General features: G+C 36.6%; 1 protein-coding gene across 1 annotated transcript in view; it reads right to left on the reverse strand.

The window, feature by feature from the left end:
• LOC139308601 (NACHT, LRR and PYD domains-containing protein 12-like) overlaps positions 1–24,755 on the reverse strand; it is a 99,451-nt gene that overhangs the window by 32,021 nt on the left and 42,675 nt on the right. The window contains exons 5-7 of the mRNA XM_070932232.1: positions 18,986–19,018; positions 3,730–5,485; positions 2,308–2,424 (exon numbers count right to left, since the gene is read on the reverse strand). Of these exons, the coding sequence (XP_070788333.1) occupies positions 2,308–2,424; positions 3,730–5,485; positions 18,986–19,018 (1,906 nt within the window). The remainder of the gene's footprint in view (positions 1–2,307; positions 2,425–3,729; positions 5,486–18,985; positions 19,019–24,755) is intronic.

Genomic DNA, 24,755 nt, shown 5'->3' on the forward strand with positions numbered 1-24,755 from the left:
AAGGTCATACAGCCTGAGAAAGAATTGGGTTTAACCCAGGGGTGGGTTCTACTGACCTTCGCTAACGGTTCGCAACATGAGCGCTCAATCAAAATGAATGTGCTACCATGAACGTTATTTTTATTCCAAGTGATACCGATAAAATTGGGGAAGAATTTTTTTAAAGATTTTAACAAATTTATAGCGAATTACATTTGGCAGGTGAAGAAAGCAAGGATCAAAATAAAACATTTACAAGACATGAGGGAGAGAGGAGGATTAGCACTCCCACACTGGGGAACATATTACAAAGCAACTTCATTGATATGGATTAAAGATTGGATGGAACTAAAAAACAAAAGAATATTGTCATTAGAGGGGTATGATCTACAAAGAGGATGGCATGCTTTCTTGTGGGAAGGAAAAAGTAGACAGCATGGATATTTTCAAAGACATTTGATCAGGGAAGCATTGCTACAGACATGGCAGGGCATAAAAAAGAACCATTATGATAAAATTCCAGAATGGCTATCCACTATGGAGGCACAAATCTACCAAATGCTCTAGATATTGGTAAAATGAAAACTTACAAAGATCTGTTGAATAATCAAGGGGAATTAAGAACAAGACAGAAATTGAAAGAATTGGGTACATTGATTGGTGGCCCTATATGCAAATAAAATCTAGATACAGGACAGATTTGGCACAATTTGGATTTCGAAAGGGAACATACGAATTAGATAAAATTCTTCATGGAACAGAAGATAAATTGATAAAAAAAAAACCTATAATTATATATTAAGATACAAATTGGAAGAAGTAGTAGTTAAAGAAAATATGATAATTTGGGAAAAAATTTATAGATACAATATTGAATTAGATAAATGGGAGAAATTATGGAATATAAATGACAAACTAACAATGTCTGTACCCTATAAAGAAAATATGTATAAAATGTTTTATAGGTGGCATCTCCCACCCGCCAGATTGGCAAAGATGTTTCCAAATGCCTCCCTACTGTGTTGGAAATGTAAACATCAAAAAGGAATTTATTATCACATGTGGTGGTCCTGCCAGAAGGCAAAACAATTTTGGCAAACAATTAAAACACAAATAGAAGAAATTATAAATCAACAAATACAAATGAGGCCAGAAACTTTTTTACTGGCAATAATTAATGGGCCATATGAAAAAGAAATAAGATACTTAATTATTCACATAATGACAGCAGCACAAATAGTTTTCGCCCAAAATTGGAAAAACAATGACATGCCATCAGAAGATAAGATTATGGAATGTGGAGAAATGGATAAGCTCACAAAGGAGATACAAGAAAAAGATGAAACAGAATACTACTTAGTCTGGGAGAAATGGCATAAATGGTTGGAGGAGAAAGGGGGAAAAAGGGGGGGCAAAAGAAAACTAAACAATGGTTAAATTAGGTGGAGAAATATGGAAACAAATGGGAAGATATAAATTGTGGAAAGGAAACTAGGTACCTGTTTATGTTAAATGTAAATAAAATATTTAGATTAAGAGAATATATATATATATATATATATATATATGATATACTAGAAATATATGTATAAAAGATAGATTAAGATAAAAAAGAGAAAATGTATAAATATAGATTACTAATGCAAGGATGTTGAAAAGAAGATGATGTAAATATCAGTTTTTGTTTGTTTTTTGTTTGTTTGTTTATTTTCAATAAAAATTATCTTTTTAAAAAATTTAAAAAATCTTACATCAGTCTATGTGAAGGGATAAGTGCATAAACCTGGTGCAAGCTAATATCCTGATTTTCATTCCTATTCCAGTAACAAGGTGGGAACACTATGCTGGGGAGAAGACAAATGATTGGAGTATGGTTGAAGTTAGGCCAGCTATAGCTCCAAATACACAATACTCTTTAGGCCATGTGTTACAATGTATGAAAAATGAAGCTGTTCCATTTCAGCAACTCTAGCTCTCATGCTTCTTATAGAAGGACAATATCCTAATTCTGTGGCGTGAAAAAAATTGCCAACCTGAAAGATTCTGAAAAATATGCTACAGAGGACAAAAGAGTCCTTAAGTGAATCAGTCAAGGGGCAGTGGTGGAAACACGGGTAAATTTGAATGGGTTACAAGACAATTCTAGTCCTGATTACATCATGTGGAGGCAACAATATTGTAATTTTGGGGAACTCCACATGACCTAACCTATGCCTTGGATGGGATTGCCTTGGCTAGTGATCATCTTGAATTATAAATCTGGGTACTAAAGTATGTATTGGTTTTTCTATCAATAACTTCTGTGTTAAAATGCAAGCAGTTTCTTACCTCAGGATTCTTAGGTTTCTCAGCTTTGTCAGTGATTTAAAGAAATGTTCCATATATCCTTCATCCAATATAAATGGCTTCCAGTCCATTTGTAAATTAACGAGATGTGAATGTACTCTTGTTGCAGAATTGGAAAAGTAGTAGTACAAAAAGACCATATTGTAAATGAAATGATTATGGAGCTCTATATGCAGGAATTAAGCAATTAAGACTAAGATGACATCCAAGACACAAAAAAACGAATAAGATGGGAGAAATTTTAAGGAGTCCTAAGTACCAGGACATAGATGTGAGAAGCAGTTTGCACATGTTATACACCCATGCATGCATGCATACCATACATATTCCTCTTCATATATATTCCTCTTCATTCACATCCAAATAATTATTGCCTATAATTATAAACAAGTGGGACTGTCGAGATTGCTGCCTGAGCTTCATTTAATTTTAGGAAAATGTCTCTGCTCCAATTGGCTATTAGGAACTGTGGCAAGAATGCCTTCTCCTCTCTGGTGGCTGGTTATTGCCTCTTATGCAATAACCTTGGGCAGTGCTCTTTGGGCATTGGAGGGTTACTGTACAAAATCACTGAAAAGACTGGACATTTATTTTAAGAACAGGTCACTAGTGGAAGAGTTAAAGGGGGAACTGCCTTTTTTAACAAGATGAAATTGACAAGAATGTTATCTTCTACTGGAGGTGACAGACAAAATGGAAAAACTGGTGTTTTCTTTTTCCTTTTATTAGTCCATCATGTCAATCACAAAGGCTAATGATTGGATGAAGGCTAGTAGAAAAGAGCCTGGTGGCGCAGCAGACTAATAGCCTGTTATTATCATTCAGCTGCCTGCAATTACTGCTAGTTCGAATCTCCCCAGGCTCAAGGTTGACTCAACCTTCCATCCTTTCTAAGGTAGGTAAATTGAGGACCCAGTTTGTGGGGGCAATAAGCTGAGTTTGTATAAATATACAAAAGTATGAAGGCTATTGCTTAACGCATTGTAAGCCGCCCTGAGTCTCCGGAGAAGGGCGGCATATAAATCAAATTTAAAAAAAAAAGGTCTAACTAGGTGTTGTCCACCCACAGGTCATTGATCCATGATTGTTTCCTTCGCACTGTTATAATTTTATCAATCTTCTGAGTCAGGGTTCAACAAGTGAACAGACAGATTATCAGCCAGAAAAGCAAGCAGGGAATCAGTCCACTTGGTACCATTTGGTAGAGAGCATAATATATTGTTTTAAAAGGCTATATAATGATTGAGACATCCCTAATCTAACTGCTAAAAGTTATTTATACATATTCTAACAAAGCATTTTTAACCCATATTTATATTTTGGAGAGTAGGTCTGAGAACAGCAGTGAGATTATTATAATCTGAATTACACACCCAAATGTTATAAACTTTCAAAAATACTTACTCATTTTTTGGAAGAAATAATTCATTATCTGCCTGATATCGAGATGTAGGGCTTTGAACATAGAGATACTCCAAATTCTGACAATGTTGTAAACAATAGGCCAGGATAATCAATTCCATATCTGAGTCGCAGTGATAATTTATTTCAGTGATAGCACACAGCGCATTTCTTACAAAATTCTCATCTTGTGTCTCATATAAATAACTAAGTATTTCTTTTTCCAAATAGAAATGAATTCTTCTATGAAAGGAGTTGTATAAATACAGCACATGATTATCTTGTGTGATCCAATTTAGGTCGATCTTATAAATTTTTCTGTTAATGTTATTTTTTACCCAGTCTAGTAATAACTCTTTATTCGTACAAGAAATTTTCCATTTAAAGTCTTTTGTCAACTCTCTCATTCTCTTTTCTTCATTTAGAAAACCAAAAAGGAAGCGAAATCCTACTGCAAAAACAGACTCAAAATATATACTATGTCTATGTAAAAGTGTTGGCAAATTTCTCTTTGGGTTTTGAGATTGCCACTTTTTTCTATCTTCTAGAACATAAAGCAAAGCAGCCAAAAACTCCTGGAAGCTTAAGTGAAAGAAACTGAAGGTTTGAATACAGTTAATATCCTGTTTGAAGATGTTCTGATTCAGAAAGAGGGGAAAGAAGTCATCCTGATCCAAACCGTGCTTCTTGACTTCTTCTTCCCTAAACAGTATTTGCTGTTTCCAGATGCCTTCTGCAGCCAAAGAGCAGAAGCCTTTCAACTTTCTTTGGACATCCTGTTCACTTTCTTTGTGGTGAAACTTTAACAAGCTGGATATATACAGCATATAGATTGCAGTAAGAGTGCATGGCAACTTCTGAAGATCTATACCTCTCTCCATCTCTTGTTTCATCACTGTGCAGATGATCCAGCTCACAAGGGGAATGACACACATCGTGAAAAGTGTATCATTTTGTTTCACAAAGCTGAGAACTTGAGTTGCTTGGTCTTTATTTTTAAAAAAATTGCTGAAATATTTTTCCCTTTCCTCTCTAGAAAACCCCAATATCTGAAAAAAATGTGGATATTCTAAACATCGACGGAGTGTCTGCAAAGCAATAGGTCTTGTTGTGATTATAAGAGAGGATTCAGGAAGAAGATTTTTTTGAAATAAATTTTTCAAAATAATTCTAATTGGTTCCTTATGCCAGGGATCAAAGCAATCGGAATCTTCGGGCTGATCAAAAGAATACCTTAATTCATCAAACCCATCAATTATGAATAGAAGCTTCTTTTCATTCTTCAGTATGAATTGAATGGCTTTTTCTGAATAATTGCTGGGACATTGTTTTGAAATTATCTCTGCAATGCTACTCTTTTCTGACTCTGTATGGAGATTCATCTCTCTACAATAAATATAAAAAACATAATTAAATTTGTCCTGGTAAAGTTTTTGAGAAGCCCAATCCAACATAATTTTTTTGGCCATGGTAGTTTTTCCAATTCCTGCAGCTCCTTGCAACACAACAGTTTGTGGAATTGCTCCATGTTTAGGGTTAAATAATCTTTTAATGCTGGTTGAAGACTCAGCTCTCTTGCTGATGATTTCAGTATGTGCTGTTCCTGTTGCCAAAATTTCACATTCTCTTTCCTTTAGAGAGTGTTGAAAATTTACGATGATTAGCTCTGAGAATCTCTTATTTAGGTCCACATATTCATCAAGAATAGAATTAGGATCTTCAATTGTTTGAAATTTTTTTATAACATTGTTTCTGAAATCTAAAGCAAGGAAAAAAATATCAAATTAGAAGTTATAAAATTAAAGCCTGCAAAAGACACTCAGTTAGGCGTTTTTGTTGCTGTATCTTCTCCTTGAAGCCACCTGCATCCACCCTCTAGTTTAATGTATTCAGAGGAATTGTAGGATACTCTATTAATTAATCAAAATAGGAATTGATTTCAATAGGCAAATGTTTGTTAATAAAATACATAAAATTATTTATTAACTTCTTTTTCCACATAATATTTCTCAAATAATTGCACTCAACACTAGTAGGTTATATAAAGATGTTTCTTTGGACATTGATAGATGGAGATTCTTTTTTAAAAAAAAATTTTATTTTATTTTATTAAAGATAAACAAACAAAAACATACATACATACATACATACATACATACAATATACAACATAGACAAACTATACATTAAAATCAAGTCTTACAACTTGAACCTTAAGAAAAAAGAAAGTTAGTTCGGTATTTTATATTTCTATATATATATCTACATCCTTCATTATATAATGATATTTTAAGATTATTTCTTAATTTTTGTTTCCTTAGTTGGTATTCCCTTCCTGTCCTTTTGATTGTTTCTTATTTCGTTTTCCTTTTCTCTAGCCAATCGTACCATCGTTGCCAAACTAGATAGTACTCTGTGTCTTCCTTTTCCTGTATTTCTTTGGTAATCCTGTCCATCTCCGCACATTCCGTTACTTTTTGTATTATTTTATCCTCTAATGGCTTATCTTCCGATTTCCACATTTGCGTGAACGTGATTCTTGCCGCTGTCAGAATATGGATTATCAAATATTGTATTTCTTTTTCATAGTGATTCATTAGTATTCCTAATAAGTATGTTTCTGGTCTTAATGGGTGGTAATTTCTTCCAGCTGTTTTTGAATCATTTTCCAAATTTTTTTTGCCTTTTGGCATGACCACCACATGTGGTAGTACATCCCTTTATGTGATCTACATTTCCAACAGTCCTGTGTGTTGTTAGGGAACATCTTTGCCAAACATACAGGGGGGAGATGCCACCTGTAGAACATTTTGTATGTATTTTCCTTGTAGGGTACAAACATTGTCAGTTTGGTATTTACTTTCCACATTTTTTCCCATTTATCGATTTCAATATTGTATCCGAAATTTTTCACCCACATAATCATATTCTCTTTCACCACTTCTTCCTCTAGTTTGTATTTTAGTAAATAATTATAAATTTTGGTTATTAATTTATCATCTGATCCCAATAGAATTTTGTCCAATTCATTCTGTTCTTTTTGGATTCCAATTTTTTTCATATCCATTTAATGTCTTGATTTTATTTGTAAATACGGCCACCAATCAATGTCTGTACCCTGTTCTTTCAGTTCCTCTCTTGTCTTCAGTTCTCCTTCATTATTCAGCAGTTCATTGTATGTTCTCATCTTTTTTTTCTTTTTTTTTATTGAAAAAGTTTTACAATTACATTTTCTCCCCAATTTCCCCCCCCCAACCCTCCCTGACCTCCCTAACCCTCCCTAGCCCCCCCAGCCCACCCCTCCCCCCGGACTTCCACAGAATATAATCCAGATCAAAATCCCCTTTTTATAAAACTTGAACCCCTCCACCCCCTGTATATTTTTCACATCTTCACAAAATTCAAATATTCTATCTCTATATAATACTTTCAGTTAAAAGCTATCTGATATTTCCTAGTTTGATATTTATTCTGCACATAATCTATCCACTTTTTCCACTCCCATGCATAAGTCTCTTGTGAGCGATCTTTTAAATATGCTGAAATCTTCGCCATCTCTGCAAAGCTGGCCATCTTCAGAGTCCATTCATCAATAGTAGGCATAGCTTCATTTTTCCAATATTGACCTATCAGTAATCTCGCTGCTGTTATCATATACAATATCAACTTTGTTTCACCCAATGTAAAACCCTTAACTATACCCAATAAAAACAATTGTGGAGAAAACTGATTTTTTTTCTTCAAAACATTCTGCATAACCCACCAAACTTTTATCCAAAAAGCCTTCACATTCTTACAAGTCCACCACACATGATAATATGTAGCATCTAGGCAATCACATCTCCAGCATTTTGGTTGAACATTAGGGTACATGCACGACAATTTCTTAGGATCTAAATGCCATCTATAAAACATTTTATAAAAATTTTCCCTCAAATTCTGCGACTGTGTAAATTTAACATTCTGAACCCATATTTTTTCCCATGTTTCCAACATCACTGGTTCTGCAAAATTTTGTGCCCACTTTATCATGCAATCTTTAACCAATTCAGTTTCTGAGTCCCTTTCTAACAAAACATTATAAACCCTTTTAATATGCATTGGACCTTTCTCTTTTATATGTCTAACCAATTCTTCCTCATGCATCATTATACCAGTTTTTTGGTCCTCTTTCCATCTCAATTGAAGTTGATTATACTGTAACCAAGTTAAATTAATCCCTTCTTCCAACAGCGTTTCTAAAGTCTTCAGTTGCCATCTGCCCGCATCTGCAAAAAGAACTTCTTTATATAAAAACCCCCTGAGTGACATTATATTTGTATTCCACATGATATGACCAAGATCCAGCCATAACGGTATTTTGTAATCCCATTTGAGTCAGTGCTTCTTCCAAACTCTCATCAAAGAGTCTCTGAGTATGTGGCTTTTAAATACTTTATCTACTTTGTTCTCATAAAATAAGTAAGCATGCCAACCAAATTCAAGATCAAAACATTCTATATTCAATATTCCAGTCTTTTTCCTTCCAAACCAGTCACTTGCTTGCGTCAAAGCTGCTGCTTCATAATATAATTGTAGGTTTGGAAGTTTAAGGCCTCCCCTTTCTGGAACATCTTGCATAATTTTCAGTTTAACTCTCGGCTTTTTCTCATTCCAGACAAACTTATTCAGTCCTCTTTGCCATTCTCTCAGTTGTTTATCACTTTTAAGCACTGGAATCATTTGAAACAAAAAAAGAAATCTTGGCAAAATGTTTATCTTAACTGCTGCTATTCTTCCAAGTAAAGACAGCTGCAGTTTTTTCCAGGTCTCCATATCTTTCTGTACGTCTCGCCACAACACCTCATAATTATTTTGGAACAATTTCATATTTGATTCTGCAACTTGAACTCCTAGATATTTGACCTTTGATACTATCTCAAAACCTGCCTTGCTTTCAAGTTCCTGTTTTCGATCTTGTGTCATATTTTTAACTATCATCTTAGTTTTTTTCTGATTCAATCTAAATCCTGATACTGTACCATATTGTTCTATAATGTCTTTCATCTGGATTATTGATTCCATCGGCTGTGTTAGGGTAACTACCAGATCATCTGCAAATGCCCTTATTCTGTAATCCTCTTGCCTTATCACTATTCCTTTCAAAGTCTTCGAGTCCCGTATTATATTCAACAAGACTTCTAATGTTAAAATAAATAACAATGGGGATAACGGACAACCCTGTCTTGTTCCTTTTTCAATATTAAAGTCTGTTGTCAAACTTCCATTAATAATAATCTGTGCCTTTTGTTCTTGATAGATTGCTGAAACCGCCTGAATAAATTGATCCCCAAAGTCCATCTTTTTTAGAGTCTTTAAATTCCAATCCACTCTATCAAAGGCCTTCTCTGCATCCAAGAAAACCAGCACTGCAGGGATCTGTTTATTCTTCTCAAGATATTCCAATAAATCTATAACTTGCCTCACATTATCCTTCATATATCTGCCTTCTATAAATCCCGCTTGATCGCAATGAATCACCTCTTGAATAACTGGCATCAACCTGTTGGCTAATACTTTTGCAAATATTTTATAGTCATTATTCAGAAGAGATATTGGTCTAAAATTCTCAGGTTTTTTAGGACCTATTTGCTCTTTCGGTATCAATGAAATATAAGCTGTTTTCCATGATGGGGGTATTTTACCCCCTTGTTGTATACTACAAAATAGATCTTTAAGATGTTCAATCATTTCTGCTTGTAAGGTTTTATAGTACACCGCAGTTAAACCATCCGTCCCAGGAGCTTTAGCTGTTTTCAATTGTTTAATTGTGGCAATAATCTCCTCAGCGGTTATAAGTTCTCATCTTATCTATGTCCATTGCACTTGGATAAATTTGGGCCTCCATGGTTGAGAGCCACCTCGGGATTTTGTCATAGTGGTTTCTCCTTATTTCTGTCCAAGTTTTTGCAAGTGCTTCTCTGATAAAGTGTCTCCTGAAATGTTCATGCTGTCTGAATTTCTCCTCCCATAAGAATGCATGCCATCCTTTCAGCAGGTCGAATCCCTCTAGTGCTGACATGTGTTTGTTTTTTTATGTTATCCAGTCTTTTATCCATGTAAGTGATGCTGCATTGTAATAAATTTGCCAGTCTGGTAATCCTAGGCCACCCCTCTCTCTGGTGTCTTGAAGATGTTTCAATTTTATTCTTGCCCTTTTTCCTTGCCAGATGTATTTTGATATCATTTTATCGAGATCTTTGAAGTATGATTTCCCTGGGTTTATTGGTATTACTTGAAATAGATACAATATTTTCGGCAGAATATTCATTTTAATGGAGGCAATTTTACCAAAAGTGATAGTCGTAGTTTACTCCATATATCTAGGTCCTTTTGAATTTGTTTGGTCAATTTATTATAGTTGTCTTCTTTGAGTGTTGATACTTTGTTGGTGAGCCAGATTCCTAGGTATTTTATTTTTGTTGTTGTCTGTATTTCTAATGTGTCTTCCAAGTCTTTCTCCTGAGTTTTCATCAAATTTTTCGTTAGTAGTTTTGTTTTTTTGTTTATTAATTTTCAATCCTGCTACTTTTCCGTATTGTTCTATTTTCTTTAATAATTTCATTCCTGATTGCTTTGGTCGTTCTAGGATAAATACCACGTCATCGGCGAATGCTTGTAATTTATATTCCTGATTCTTTACTTTTAATCCTTTTATTTTTTTGACTTTCCTAATTTCGTTCAATAATATTTCTAATGCTAATATGAATAGTAGGGAGGATAAGGGACAACTCTGTCTCACCCCTTTAGATATTTGAAATTGGTCTGTTGTCTCTCCATTTATCCATATTCTCGTCGTTTGGTTGGAGTATATCGTCTTAATCATATTTAAGAATTTGTTGCGTGCTCTCATTTTTTCTAATTGTAATGTTAAAAATGTCCAATTGAGATTGTCGAACATATTTTGTGCAAAACAAATCGATAGATGGAGATTCTTAAACCTTATCCCCTTGGAATATAGTAAATACTCTCAGAATGAATTTAATACCAGCATAGTATATATATTCTGTCCTCACTACACATTAGTCTGTGTCAGGGGTGAAATCTAAAAATTTTCGCTACCTGTTCTGTGGGCGTGGCTTAATTAGTGGGCAGGGCTTGGTGGTAAGGTGACTGGGTGGGCGTTGCTTGGTGGTAAGGTGGGCGTGGCCAAGTCAATGTCACTTCTTTGCCCTTTTTTAACCTACAAAACACAACACAACACAACTGGCTCACCCACAATGTAAAAGCATTGCTTAATGCTTATTGCTTAACACATTGTAAGCTGCCCTGAGTCTCCAGAGAAGGGCGGCATATAAATTAAAGCAAAAAAAAAAAAAAAAAAAGCAGCTGTGCTAGACCCAAAATGGCCCCTGCAACAAGCAGGAACCTCACACAGCCACAAAAAGTTCTAAAAACCAACTTTTACACTTTACACACATACCACACAACTGGCTCACCCACAATGTAAAAGCAGCTGTGCTAGACCCAAAATGGCCCCTGCAACAAGCAGGAACCTCACACAGACACAAAAAGTCCAAAAAGCTAACTTTCACACTTTACACACACTTTACACAACACAACACAACTGGCTCACCTACAATGTAAAAACAGCTGTGCTAGACCCAAAATGGCCCCTGCAACAAGCAGTAACCTCACACAGGCACAAAAATTCCAAAAAGACAACTTTCACACTTTACACACACAAAATTCCACATACAGCTTTGTGAGATTTTGTGTGTTTGTGTAGTTAGAGTGAAACACTACAGAAATACAATAAATCTCAGAAAGCTGCACAAATATTATTTTATTTTAATTTATTTTTATATAAAAGCAGCTAAATTTAAAACTTCCTAAACTTTAAATGGCTAGGTCTAAAAAAAAGAACAACTAAAAAAAACCCCCAATTAACTATTTTTTTTAAAGCTCCCAAAGGGGAAAAAATCTTACCCAATAGAACAGGGATCTCCAACCTTGGCAACTTTAAGACTTGTGGACTTCAACTCCCAGAATTCCTCGGCCAGCTATTACAGGCTGCAATAGAAGGTACAAGGCAGGCAGGAAGGCAGATAGAGCTGCTCACCGATGAGCTTGATTGCAGGCAGGGAGATTCAGCTGCTTGCTGATGCAATGGATTGCAGGGATTACAGCAAGCGAAGGAAGGCAGCCGATGCGACCAGCAGCTAATGTAAGCAAGCTGGAGGCTGGGGGGAGGGGAGGGGGGAGGAATTTTTGCTACCTGTTAGCAGGCAACTCAGCTGGGATCGTCAGAGCTTGGATCGTCAGAGCCATTTAAAAGAAAAAAAAGGCTCTGATGACCGCGGGGCTCAGCTGGGCATAGGGGGGCGGGGGCAGGGATTTTTGCTACTGGTTCTCCGAACTGCCCACCATCATTGCTACCTACTTGCCCGAGCCGATCCGAACCGGGAGCATTTCACGCCTGGTCTGTGTGCAGCTGGACCTGCAGTATACCCACCTATCCTCTAATAAAATAGACTGTGTGTGTAGATCTGATGCTTTATTGAAAGAACAGGATATGGTGAAACCGGGGAAAATAGGAATACATACAATGAGAAACAAATACAAGATAGGCAATATTGAATTAGTGCTGAACATAACAATTAATAAATACAAGTAATCTAAATCTCACCAGTGATGCTCTGAGTGTGGGATGTGGTTTTGTCCTTGGATGACACAGATTAAGATGGATTCTTCTTTGTGCTTCTGCTTCCACCAAATGCTAAAGGAAAATGGAGTCTAGCTTCCCAGTGTGCACTTATTTTGAGTGTGGGCTGAGGGGTAAAGAGGTTGGGTCAGCTTCAAAACAATATAATTCGTATTTGTCTCTCCAGCCACTAGATGGGACTACAGAGCAGCAACAGTATATAAAAATTACATATTGGGGCATGACACTCCCTCAACTGATACCACTTTTTGAGTTCTGACATGGTAGCATTAAGTGAGCTGCCATTACTTTTTTGCTGATATGGCTATCAGTAGAATGACATGACTGCAGTTTCCAATGAGACTTCTGGGAGCTTGACAGTGATATATGTTTGGAATATAACATCTCATTGTTAGCTTCTCCCTTAAAATTGGTGAAGTAATCTGATGTATATCCAGCACCATTCTGTAGCAATGGGACCCGAGTCATGTCAGAACGTATCTGGACAGTGACTTGGCTTTGAGACTGACATGTCACTGCTTCTGCTACTGTGGGGCTGCCCTCAGATTCTGTGTTAGATGAAGAATCTCCATTCATCAGGGATCTGTGAGATGTTAAACATTTTTCCTTCAGAAAATGTTCTTGCTTGCAAGCCACGTCCACGAGCAGATGCAGATCAGGGGATTTGCCCTTCTATGAACTACTCTTTCTTTCTCTGCATTTGGTTTGGATGGCTGAAACTAAATCATTGGCATATTTCCAGGGGGGGGGAACCCGCCTCTGAAGCAAGGAAACCAGTTTGTTCTGAGGATGCAACAGTCTCTGATGTATTTGTCCCACACCTTGTATTGGGATCTTCCTGTGACTGACAGAATGGAAGTTCCTTTTAAACAAATACCGTGGAGGACACTGCAGAAGACTGGTTCAGTTTCTCTTTGATCTTTGCTGATATTTGTGGTCTGGCTGTAGGCTGCTACACCATTAGAGCCATAGTATTCTCCACAGGTTCTGTGGTATGGATAGCATAGTTAGACTCTGGAGGCTGTGGCATGGAACATGCTACAGTTTGTTCTTTATTTTAGTTAGGCATTGCGTCTGTGATCTGAAGGGAAGAGGGACGACCCATTTGTCAGTATCTTCTTTGACTAACCCCTCCTCTGTCATTTCTAAAGGGAGTTTGTCCTCAGTAGATGTTGCCACCTGGTTGTCATCTTCCATCCTTTGGAAGACTGTACACCTTAAATGACCTTGGTCACTGTCACAGGTGAAGGTGACACTAAGGGTGCCTGTGAAGGGACACGGCAAATGGGTAATGTGTGGTGATTCCTTTAAGAGGAATTGGTTGTGGCTCGGCTGAAAAATAGAAGGATGTCCATTCTTTAATGTACTTGTCAGCATGCTGCTAACAGAGGTTGGTTTGTGCATGCTTCCTAAACAGACATCTCCTGTACTGACCCACCCTAGGTCTAATTTCTGAGCGTATGGAGCATTGTGAGGACCATTGATCTGAGCTCTTGCTTTGTGGACTCATAAAATATCTCTTCCTAGGAGCAAGACTCTCTGAACCTGAGGATCGAGTTCTGGTATCAGCTATGCAATTCAAATGTGGGTGATGAATCGCTGCATCTGGTGTAGGGATTTCAGATCTATGGTCAAGGATCTGGTTGCATTTGATAAGAGTTGGTAAAGTCAGGCATGTTTTTGACTTGATAACCAGAAGCTCCTCCCTGCCATCTCCACAATTCCTGCACAAGTTTTTAAGGACTATGGAGTACTGGGGCCTTTAATGCCAAAGACATCAAAGAAGGCTAAAGAGCTATTACTTTGGGCATCTAGGATGGCATAAAGCTTAATGGCTTTGTCCCTTTGGCTTGCTGGATAGACTCTGACTAAACAGATTTTGGAGCAGGACTTGCCATCTGCAATCTCTTTGCAGACTCATGTGCATTTTGAATTGATTTCTGTTGTGGATGTAGCAGTGTGTTCTTCCTCCCTGCTGTGCTCACTGCCACTGTAAGTGTGTTGTAAAGTCCATGGTGCTGGCCCTTGATGTAAAGCTGTGTTGTGACCTGTGGTGCCACATTCCATGCATTTTACACTGATGTTACAGTCATTGGCAAAGTGAGGAACAGATGAGCAGCACTTGTAGCAAATGTTGTTTGCTTTCAGGAAAGCTTTGCAATCTTCAATGGACTTCTCCTTGAAGGCTCTGCATTTTAGGAGAGGATGTGGCTTCTGGTGTAGAGGACACTGCTTACCAGGATCTCTGATCTGGGTTTCTATGTGAAGAGCTGGCAGACCTGTGAAGGGAATCTGGAGGATTTGAGACCTTGTCTTGTATGAAGATAGCTGGCTCTGTGACATGGTGTCTTCTGGAGGTGCTTGACTGTCTAGAGACTGCTGTATGGCTGTATGCAGATAGCTGCATAGGCTATAATGACTATACAGTCATTATCCAGGATCCCACTTGCTGGGTAGCTGCTGTTTCACTGTTCTGTCCTCACTACATGTTAGTCTGTATGCAGCTCGACCTGCAGCTAAACCCACCTATCCTCCAATAAAAAAGACTATGTGCACAGATCTGGATGCTTTATTGAAAGAACAGGATATGGTGAAACTGGGGAAAATAGGAATACATACAATGAGAACCAAATACAAGATAGGCAGTATTGAGTTACTGCTGAACATAACAATTAATAAACACAAGTAATCTAAATCTCACCACCGATGCTGTGTATGTGGGGTGTGGGTTTGCCCTCAGATGACACAGATTAAGATGGATTCTTCTTCGTACTTCTGCCCCCTCCAAATTCTAAAGAAAAATTTCTAGCTTCCCAGTGTTTTTACTGCCGGTTCTGTGTGCATGGCTTGGTGGGTGTGGCAGGGGAAGGAAACTGCAAAATCCCTATTCCCACCCCACTCCAGGGGAAGGATACTGCAAAATCCCTATTCCCTCCACACTCCAGGGGAAGGATACGGAAAAATCCCCATTCCCACCCCACTCTAGAGAAAGGATACTGCAAAATCCCCATTCCCCCTCCCACTCCACGGGAAGTATACTGCAAAATCTCCATTCCCTCCCCACTCCAGGGGAAGGATACTGCAAAATCTCCATTCCCTCCCCACTCCAGGGGAAGGATACTGCAAAATTCCCATTCCCTCCCCACTCCAGGGGAAGGATATTGCAAAATCTCTATCTTCTACACTGATCAACAGAATTGGAAGTCAATGCCTTTTTTCTTTTTCCCTTTTTTTACTGCACACTTTCCTTTTTTTTCCCCTTTTCCATTCTTCCAGTTACCATTATTTTCATTTTCCCTTGTATATTATAGTCTAACAAGCTAATATAAATTGAATATAAGAAAAAGAAAGGGGTGTATGGGGACCTCCCTCCTTCCTTCCCTCTCTTCCTTTCTTTTTTATGGCCAGCACTGCAAGAACCACTCTGCAGCTTTCCCCATCAGAATTTTGGGTGTGATTAATATTCACAACAGCTTCTTACATAATGAGGATGGAGAGGGAAGGACCTGATCATGCTGAATTAGCTTTAAACATGAACAGATTCACTTACCTGATAAACCTGGCAGTTGGTGAGCATCAGCATCTGCAAATGAAGATGGACTGAATTAGTGAAATAGAAATGATAAAAATAGGTAAATTCGGAGCATTTTTTAAAAATAGGTAAATACATGAGTTTTAGAGTTAAACAGCAACTATGTCTGTCTACATTTACAATGTATATTAGATTTCTTATCTAACATATATTGATTGGAAGTGTCGGTTGACTGGAAGCGTCACGGCGAGACAGTCGGGGAATTAGTGGGCTCTGATGAGCTGCAAAAACCCAGACTGACGAACCGCCGCCAAGGGGTCTTCGGACTGGAACCGTCCTGTAGGGCACCTCAGAAGACCAAGAGGAACAGGTAAGTTCCGAAGGTCAAAGGAAACTCTCTACGACTCGGCAGCCATTGCGGTTGTCACGAAGCTGGGGCAACTGGGTAAGCATTAAGCAGGAGCGGTGAACGGAATGGAGTTTTGTGAAGCTGGGTGAGTGAAAGCCAACTCACAGGTGAAACAACAATAAGAAAAAAGTCTTTAAACCTGAAGACCCCTAGCGAAAAACTGGTAGCTAATGAACATGGGGGGGAAGAAAACAGGATGTTGAAATGTAATTTTAAAGGGACAAAAATCCAAATAGAAAATTGACTTTTGAACAAAAGTATTTGGAAAATAATTTGGAAAATTTTAAAAACTAGAGAAATCACCCCAAGATTGATTAAAGGATCAGAAAGAAAGAAATAGATCCTTTTTTTCCCCCTTTCTTTTTCGAATTTTAAGAAAAACAAAAGAGAACGGACAATAAGCCCTGTAATAGAAGTGTTGTATAAACAAAAGAAAAATGGAAAAAAGAAGTGAAAAGGGCTGTTTAAATTCGGACTGGACTATAAAACTGATTTGGTATTTTTAAAGCTAAAAAGAAAAAGAGAAGCTAGTTAAGATTCTTAATGTAGATTGAAACAAAATGGATACTTTTTAGATAACCGGAAATTGTGGATTGCAGAGAGACACCTTCAGGAGCAAAAAGGAACATTGCAACTTGATCTTTGTTTTGGAAAATTGTGAACTTTACAGATAACAGCCGTGAGAACTTTTGGGGAGGATTCCTTTGTCTGCAAGCGGCTTGACTTTGGGGGGGAAAAAAGGAATACAATTGAACTTTTAAAATTGGACTAATACTAATTCAAAAAGAATAAAATGGTGCAGGAAATTAGAGAAATGATTAAATTGATGTACTTGTCTTGGAAAATGGAAATAAGAGAAATAACTACAATGCTGCATGGGGAATTAAAATCTGAGGACATAAAAATTGAGATAGAGCATACGCAAGCTGACAAAGGAATAAAGTCGGAGAAGCAAGACACAGAGGCTGAAAATAAAGAAGATAAAGACAATGCGATTAAATATGAAAAAGTAACTGAACATGTGGGTAGTAATAATAAAAAGGAGGTTTTTAGAGATTACATTGGGATTAACAATGAAAAAAATAGAAAGGATGGAAAGAGACAAATAAGGAAAGAAGGGTGGAACAGAAAGAATATAAAGAACTTAAATGATTATACTGGGATTTACAGTGAAAAGTTAAAAAAGAGAGGAAAAGGGTGGAAAACAACAGAAAATATAGGGCAAAATAGAAGAATCCAGGACTTTGAAATACAGAATGATAATACTGGGATAAACAGTGGGCAAAACAGTGGTGAAATTAAAAAAAGAGAGAAAAGAGAGGGGGAACAATGGGAAATATAGGGCAAAACAAGAGAGATCAGGATTTTAAAGCACAGGAAAAAAGGGGAAAGAAAAGGTAAAAATAAAAATGAAAAGGGAGAAAAGGAGAAAGAAATGAAAGAGGAATATGATGTATATATCTAGAACTGAAATACGAATTGTAGTAAGAAATAATGGTAAATCATCTGATGGTGAAAATGAACTGAATAATAATTGGAATATTATCATTTGTATTTTTGAAATCTAGATAACGATGAGGGTTTTTTTAGAAATATGAATAAATTGAAATTGTAATAATTGAAATACTTTTAATGGTTTATGGTGGTGTGTGTAGAAATGATTAAGTGATGATTTTGAATAATACATGGGGAAAGCTATATGATTAGAGGATAACAGCTAGAATATTTTTAAATTTAACTAAGGAAATTGTAATAAATGAAATATTTTTAATTGCATATCGTGGTGAAAGTAGAAATGATTAAGATGTGGTTTAGAGGAACATATGGGGAAAATTATTTGATGTATGAAAATGGAACTAATTGGAATATCCACATTTATATTCTTTTTTTTCTTGTTTGACTATATAAATGAAAAAGATATTTACATAATTAATTGATTTATATTAAAATGCTGGACTGTATTATTTAAGGAAATTTATGTTATAAAATAAGTGGGTTTACTATTCCTATAAGAATTGAACAACTGTAACACCACAAAATTAACTGATGATGATGGATACAAAAACAGATGACAATGAGAAGGGGTTTAATATAGAATAGAAGGGAAAAAATGGAATTTGGTAAAAATTAGAGATGAAAATGAAGGGTAATATTGGTAAAAAATAGATGAAAATAAATACTACGGCAAAAAGGAGGTATAGAAATTGTAATTTTAGTTGAAAGGACTAAAAACTGTTTAAATTTGTTAACCGGCCAAATACTCTGTTCAGCAAAAATACATTGTATGTTTGTGTGTGTGTGTTTGTGTATGTGTAAAAAATTTTAAAAAAAACTTTTTATAAAAAAAATATTTTCATTTTCCCTTGTATGTTATATTCTGACAAGCTAATATAAATTGAATGTAAGAAAAAGAAAGGGGTGTATGGGGACCTCCCTCCTTCCTTCCCTCTCTTCCTTTCTTTTTTATGGCCAGCACTGCAAGAACCACTCTGCAGCTTTCCCCATCAGAATTTTGGGTGTGATTAATATTCACAACAGCTTCTTACATAATGAGGATGGAGAGGGAAGGACCTGATCATGCTGAATTAGCTTTAAACATGAACAGATTCACTTACCTGATAAACCTGGCAGTTGGTGAGCATCAGCATCTGCAAATGAAGATGGACTGAATTAGTGAAATAGAAATGATAAAAATAGGTAAATTCAGAGCATTTTTTAAAAATAGGTAAATACATGAGTTTTAGAGTTAAACAGCAACTATGTCTGTCTACATTTACAATGTATATTAGATTTCTTATCTAACTGTTCCTATGCATTTCTATGCATTTCTTTTTGGAAGAGGGAGAGCTACTATTAAACCACTCCTTCCACTCCTATGACACCAAACCATTTATTTTCCAAGTATGTCTTAAATGTGTGGAGTTTTGCATACCATCTTTATCAAAGCAAAACCCCTAACTTGGATACCAGTTGTTTTTGGTTTTTCCAATTGTCTGTAAGTTTTTTTTTTCAGGCATTAGAGTTTTAGAAGCCAAGTGAACTCTTCACTGTATTTCAGCTGAATGTAAATTGGGTTTCAATGATGCCATGTCAGCCATTCAATCTGTGTAGCCTTTTCTTCTCTAGCCTAAGTAATTTAATGAAATTACAGCTCCCTAGATCTTTGAGGGTGGGTGGGTTGTGCCCTCCTTTAAGAATGCTGCTGTTTCGGTGACTTCCGGTTTGCTAGCCTTCGGCGGCGGCGGTGCCTTTTGAAGCTCCGCCAGCCCCGCCGCCTGTAGAGCCGCTTCGCGATCGAGAAGCGGCTCGAAAACTTCAAAATCCTGAGGATTGTTGGAGGAGAGATAGCAGGGCACAGGTCGAGCCCCTGTAACCCCCCAGGGAATTGTTTCTGGGGAGGAAACAGGCGCGGCTCCCTCCCAACCTGCTGAGACTCCGGGCGGCGTGGGACGATTCTGCTTTCGCAGAACAAGCCGGCTGCAGTAAACATTTAAAGCGAAAGGAACCAACTTTAACAAGCAGCGGATATACACTTGAACCCTGAAACTTGGAATCGCAAGTATTAGTGCTTTGTTGACTTTTTAATTTAAGAAAAAATGCGAATGAGTGAAAGTGACTTGAAAAAATATGGCGCTCAGCATTAGAGTTAACGAGCCAGCAAATGTGGATTGGTGAAGTTATCTTGCTTTGTTACAAAGTTACCAAGTTGCTACAAAGTTGCTTCGTTTGTAACAAGAGAATAACAGAGAAATTTCTCCTTTTTCAATACTGGACTTTGCTTTACTTTGGTTCTTATGTGATTAAATCTGGGGGACTTTTTCAGAAGTCTTTGTGGAGGTGGGAGAGGAAGAAGAACTTCCTTTTTTAGTAAAAACCAGCCTACGTGGCAGGATGGCCTCAAAGAAGCAGGAAGTGAAGGCAACAGGAGGTGGATCTCCCACACATAAAGCACAACCTCCCCCAGTACAACAGATACAGACTCAGAAAAAAGATTTTGATGTGGGAGATTTAAAAGAATTTATTTCTAAAACTTTGGATGATAAATTTCAAAAATCTCAACAGGAGATAGATGATAAACTTCAAAAATCACATCAGGAATTTATGCAGGAAATTAATGAAGTTAAAGATATGGTGAAACAGAATCAAAACAAGGTGACCAAAAAAATATCAGAAGTGGCGTCTGGCCTGGCAGAATTTATTATGAAAGTTGATTCTAAAGTTGAAGAACTTAAATCAGAAGTTAATGTTAAGATGAAAGACAATGATTATAAAATTGCTGATGTTGACAATAAAATGCAAAGAGTTGAAAATGAGATTGTGATGGTACAATTCAGGGCAATGGAGTTTGCCATACGGCTTCGAGGAATTCGAGAAGAGGAAAGACAGGATTTGAGACAAGTTTGTTCTGAGGCCTTGGCTAAGATTCTACAAGTTAATCCTGATGTGGTTTTTCACAAAATAGATAAAATTTACAGAGTGAATTCTTGGATGGCCAGACAAAGACAATTGCCCAGAGATGTGGTCATATATTTTACAGATAGAGAAATAAGAAATGACATCCTGCAAAAATCCTTTTACACTTCTGTGCAAGTGGGGGGCTCACGAATTGGAATTTATAAAGAATTACCTCCTAAAATGCTGAAAACTAGAAAAGAATTTGGCTTTCTTGTTAAGGAATTGCAAAATTTACAGATACCATTTCGGTGGGACGCCCCAGTTGGTATAATTTTCAGATACAAGGGAGAAAGATATCATTTGAATACCGTGGAGAAGGCAGAGCACTTTTACACTACTATCCTTAAGGAAAGAACACCATCTCCACGTACATCTACAGTTTTGGAGATTAAGGAGAGTGAAGAGAAGCAACCTCAACGAGAATTGCAAGAACAGTCTAAGCAGGAATTAGAGGAAATGCAAGGCGCAGAAGGAGGTTTTCTGGATGAGCCTTTGCTGGAATCTTCTCCAATCTTGGACCCGGTCTGGATGATTGAAGTTAAGGATCAACGTATAACTCGAGCTCAATCTAAATTACTTAAACAAAAGCAACAACAACAACAGGAAAGACAAGACAAGAAGGCAGTTAAGAGTACTGCACAAGAGACTGGAGCCATGGGGGGAGCGAGATCGAAGCTTTCGGATGACCTTCGATTATTCTGCTCTTTGCTCCAGAAAGAGGAAGATGACGTTTAAGTGTTTATCTTGGAATGTTAATGGGTTGAATTCAGCACAGAAAAGGAAGAAATTATTTACATATTTGAAACAATTTAATAATGATATAATTTGTCTACAAGAAACGCATATCACAACTCAAGATCAAAAATATTTGATAAACTCCAAACTAGGAACACATTTTATATCTTCAACTTCGCAAAAAAAGAATGGTGTGGTTATTTATGTAAATAAAAAGTTAACAGCTAAAGTTATAGAAGCAGATGAAGATGGTAGGTTTGTAGCAATTGAATTGCTTACAGCGAATGGCCAAATTCTTCTGATTGGAATTTATGCTCCCAATCAACAACAGGACCATTTCTATAAGATGTTACATACTAAAATACTGCAATGGGACTACAGATCTATTTTAATTATGGGAGACTGGAATGGAGTAATTGATTCTAAATTAGATAAAAAGAGTTTGGCAAAGTCTAGGATCAGATTACCACAGACCTTTTTTGACATGAAAGAAGATATGGAACTAAAAGATGTTTGGACAATACATAATCCAAAAGAATTGGACTACACTTTTTTTTCTGACAGACACAGATCCTTCTCTAGGATTGACTTCATTTTGTTGACAGATGACTTACTTGTCAAGACAAAAAGAACAAAGATTTTTCCAAGAACTTTGACTGACCATAGCCCAGTATGGATAGAAATTGAGATGGATAAGGTTGAGAGACGTTCTTGGAGATTAAATGAGAACTTGTTTAGATATGAAAAAAATACAACAGAACTTAAAAAGCATTTGAAAGAATTTTTTGAAATAAATCTGAATAAAGGTACCCCAATTGAAATTGTGTGGGACGCAAGTAAAGCTTATATGAGAGGGGTACTTATCTATATGAACTCTAAACATAGACTGTTTCGACAAAAGAAAAGATCTGAACTGGAAATAGAAATAAAGAATAAAGAACAGTTACTTATTAAAAATCCAACAGATGAAAGAATATGCAGTGCTATAAAACTTTTGAAAGACCAATTTCAAATGCTTATGGTGGAACAAGTTGCAACAAACTTACAATATGCGAAGCATAATACATTTTGTAACACTAATAAACCGGGCAGATGGTTGGCTTACACATTGAGGAAAAAACAAAGTACACGGACTATTGATAGTATTGATATTGGAGGGAAAGAAATCTTTCAACAAAAATTAATTAAAGAAGCCTTTGTGGACTATTATACCAAACTATATGCCAAAGAGGAGGTGCAGAATGGACTTATAGAAAAATATTTAAACGATAAAAGAGTTACAAAAATTACTGATCAACAAAAGGAAAGAATGAATTACCCTATAACAGAGGAGGAGATAATAGTAGCAATTAAACAGTTAAAAACAGCCAAAGCTCCTGGCACGGATGGTTTGACCGCAGTGTATTATAAAACTTTGCAAGCTGAAATGGTGGGACAACTCAGAGATTTATTTTGCAATATTCAACAAGGGGGTAAAATACCCCCATCATGGACAACTGCTTATATATCTTTGATACCAAAAGAACAAGTCGGTCCTAAAAAACCAGAGAACTATAGACCAATATCTCTTTTGAATACAGATTATAAAATCTATGCGAAAGTATTAGCCAACAGGTTGATGCCAGTAATCCAAATGGTGATTCATGATGATCAAGCGGGATTTATCGAGGGCAGACACATGAAGGATAATGTAAGGCAAGTAATAGATTTATTGGAATATCTTGAGAAGAATAAACAGATTCCTGCAGTGCTGGTCTTTCTGGATGCAGAGAAGGCCTTTGATAGAGTGGATTGGAATTTTCTACTAAAGACTTTAAAAAAGATGGATTTTGGGGATCAATTTATACAGGCGATTTCAGCAATTTACCAAGAGCAAAAGGCACAGATCATTATTAATGGAAGTTTGACAACAGAGTTTAAAATTGAAAAAGGAACAAGACAGGGATGTCCGTTGTCCCCACTTTTATTTATTCTATCTAACACTTTTTTGCTAAATACAATACGGGACTCTAATATCTTGAAAGGTATAATGATTAGGCAAGAGGACTACAGAATAAAGGCATTTGCAGATGATCTGGTTGTTACCCTATCACAACCAATGGAATCAATAATCTTGATGAAGGACATTATACAAGACTATGGTAAAGTTTCAGGTTTTAGACTGAATCCAAAAAAGACTAAAATGATAGCTAAAAACATGACACAAGATCGCAAACATGAGCTTGAAAGGAGGGCAGGTTTTGAGACTGTACCTAAGGTAAAATATCTAGGAGTTCAGGTTGCAGAATCAAACATAAAATTGTTTCAAAATAACTATGAGGTGTTGTGGCGAGAGGTGCAGAAAGACATGGAGACTTGGAAAAAACTGCAGCTGTCTCTACTTGGAAGAATAGCAGCAGTTAAGATGAACATTTTGCCAAGATTTCTTTTCTTGTTTCAAATGATTCCGGTGCTTAAAAGTGATAAACAATTGAAAGTCTGGCAAACTGGACTCAATAAGTTTGTCTGGAACGAGAAAAAGCCGAGAGTGAAATTGAAAATTATGCAAGATGTTCCAGAAAGAGGAGGTCTTAAACTTCCAAATCTACAGTTATATTATGATGCAGCAGCTTTAACTTTAACAAGTGATTGGTTTGGAAGTAAAAAGGCTGGAATATTGAATGCAGAAAGTTTTGATCTTGAATTTGGATGGCATGCTTACTTATTTTATGATGACAAAGTTGATAAAGTATTTAAAAGTCATATACTTAGAGGCTCTTTGATGAGAGTTTGGAAGAAGCACCGACTCAAATGGGATTATAAAATACCGCTATGGCTGGATCTTGGTCATACTTTGTGGAATACAAATATAATGTCACTCGGGGGGTTTTTATACAAAGAGGTTCTTTTTACAGATGCGGGCAGATGGCAGTTGAAGACATTGCAGACACTGTTGGACGAAGGGATTAATCTAACTTGGTTACAATATAATCAACTACAACTGAGATGGAAACAGGACCAAAAAACTGGTATTATGTTGCACGAGGAAGAACTGGTTAGACATATAAAAGAAAAAGGTCCAATGCATATCAAAAGGCTTTATAATGTTTTGCTAGAAAGGGATTCAGAAACTGAATTAGTTAAAGATTGTATGATTAAGTGGGCACAAAATTTTGAAGAACCAGTGATGTTGGAAACATGGGAAAAAATTTGGGT

The sequence above is a fragment of the Pituophis catenifer genome, unplaced genomic scaffold (assembly GCF_029215685.1).
Source record: "Pituophis catenifer annectens isolate HBS135680 unplaced genomic scaffold, rPitCat1.0.hap2 SCAF_1, whole genome shotgun sequence".
In the NCBI taxonomy this organism is placed as follows: domain Eukaryota; kingdom Metazoa; phylum Chordata; class Lepidosauria; order Squamata; family Colubridae; genus Pituophis; species Pituophis catenifer.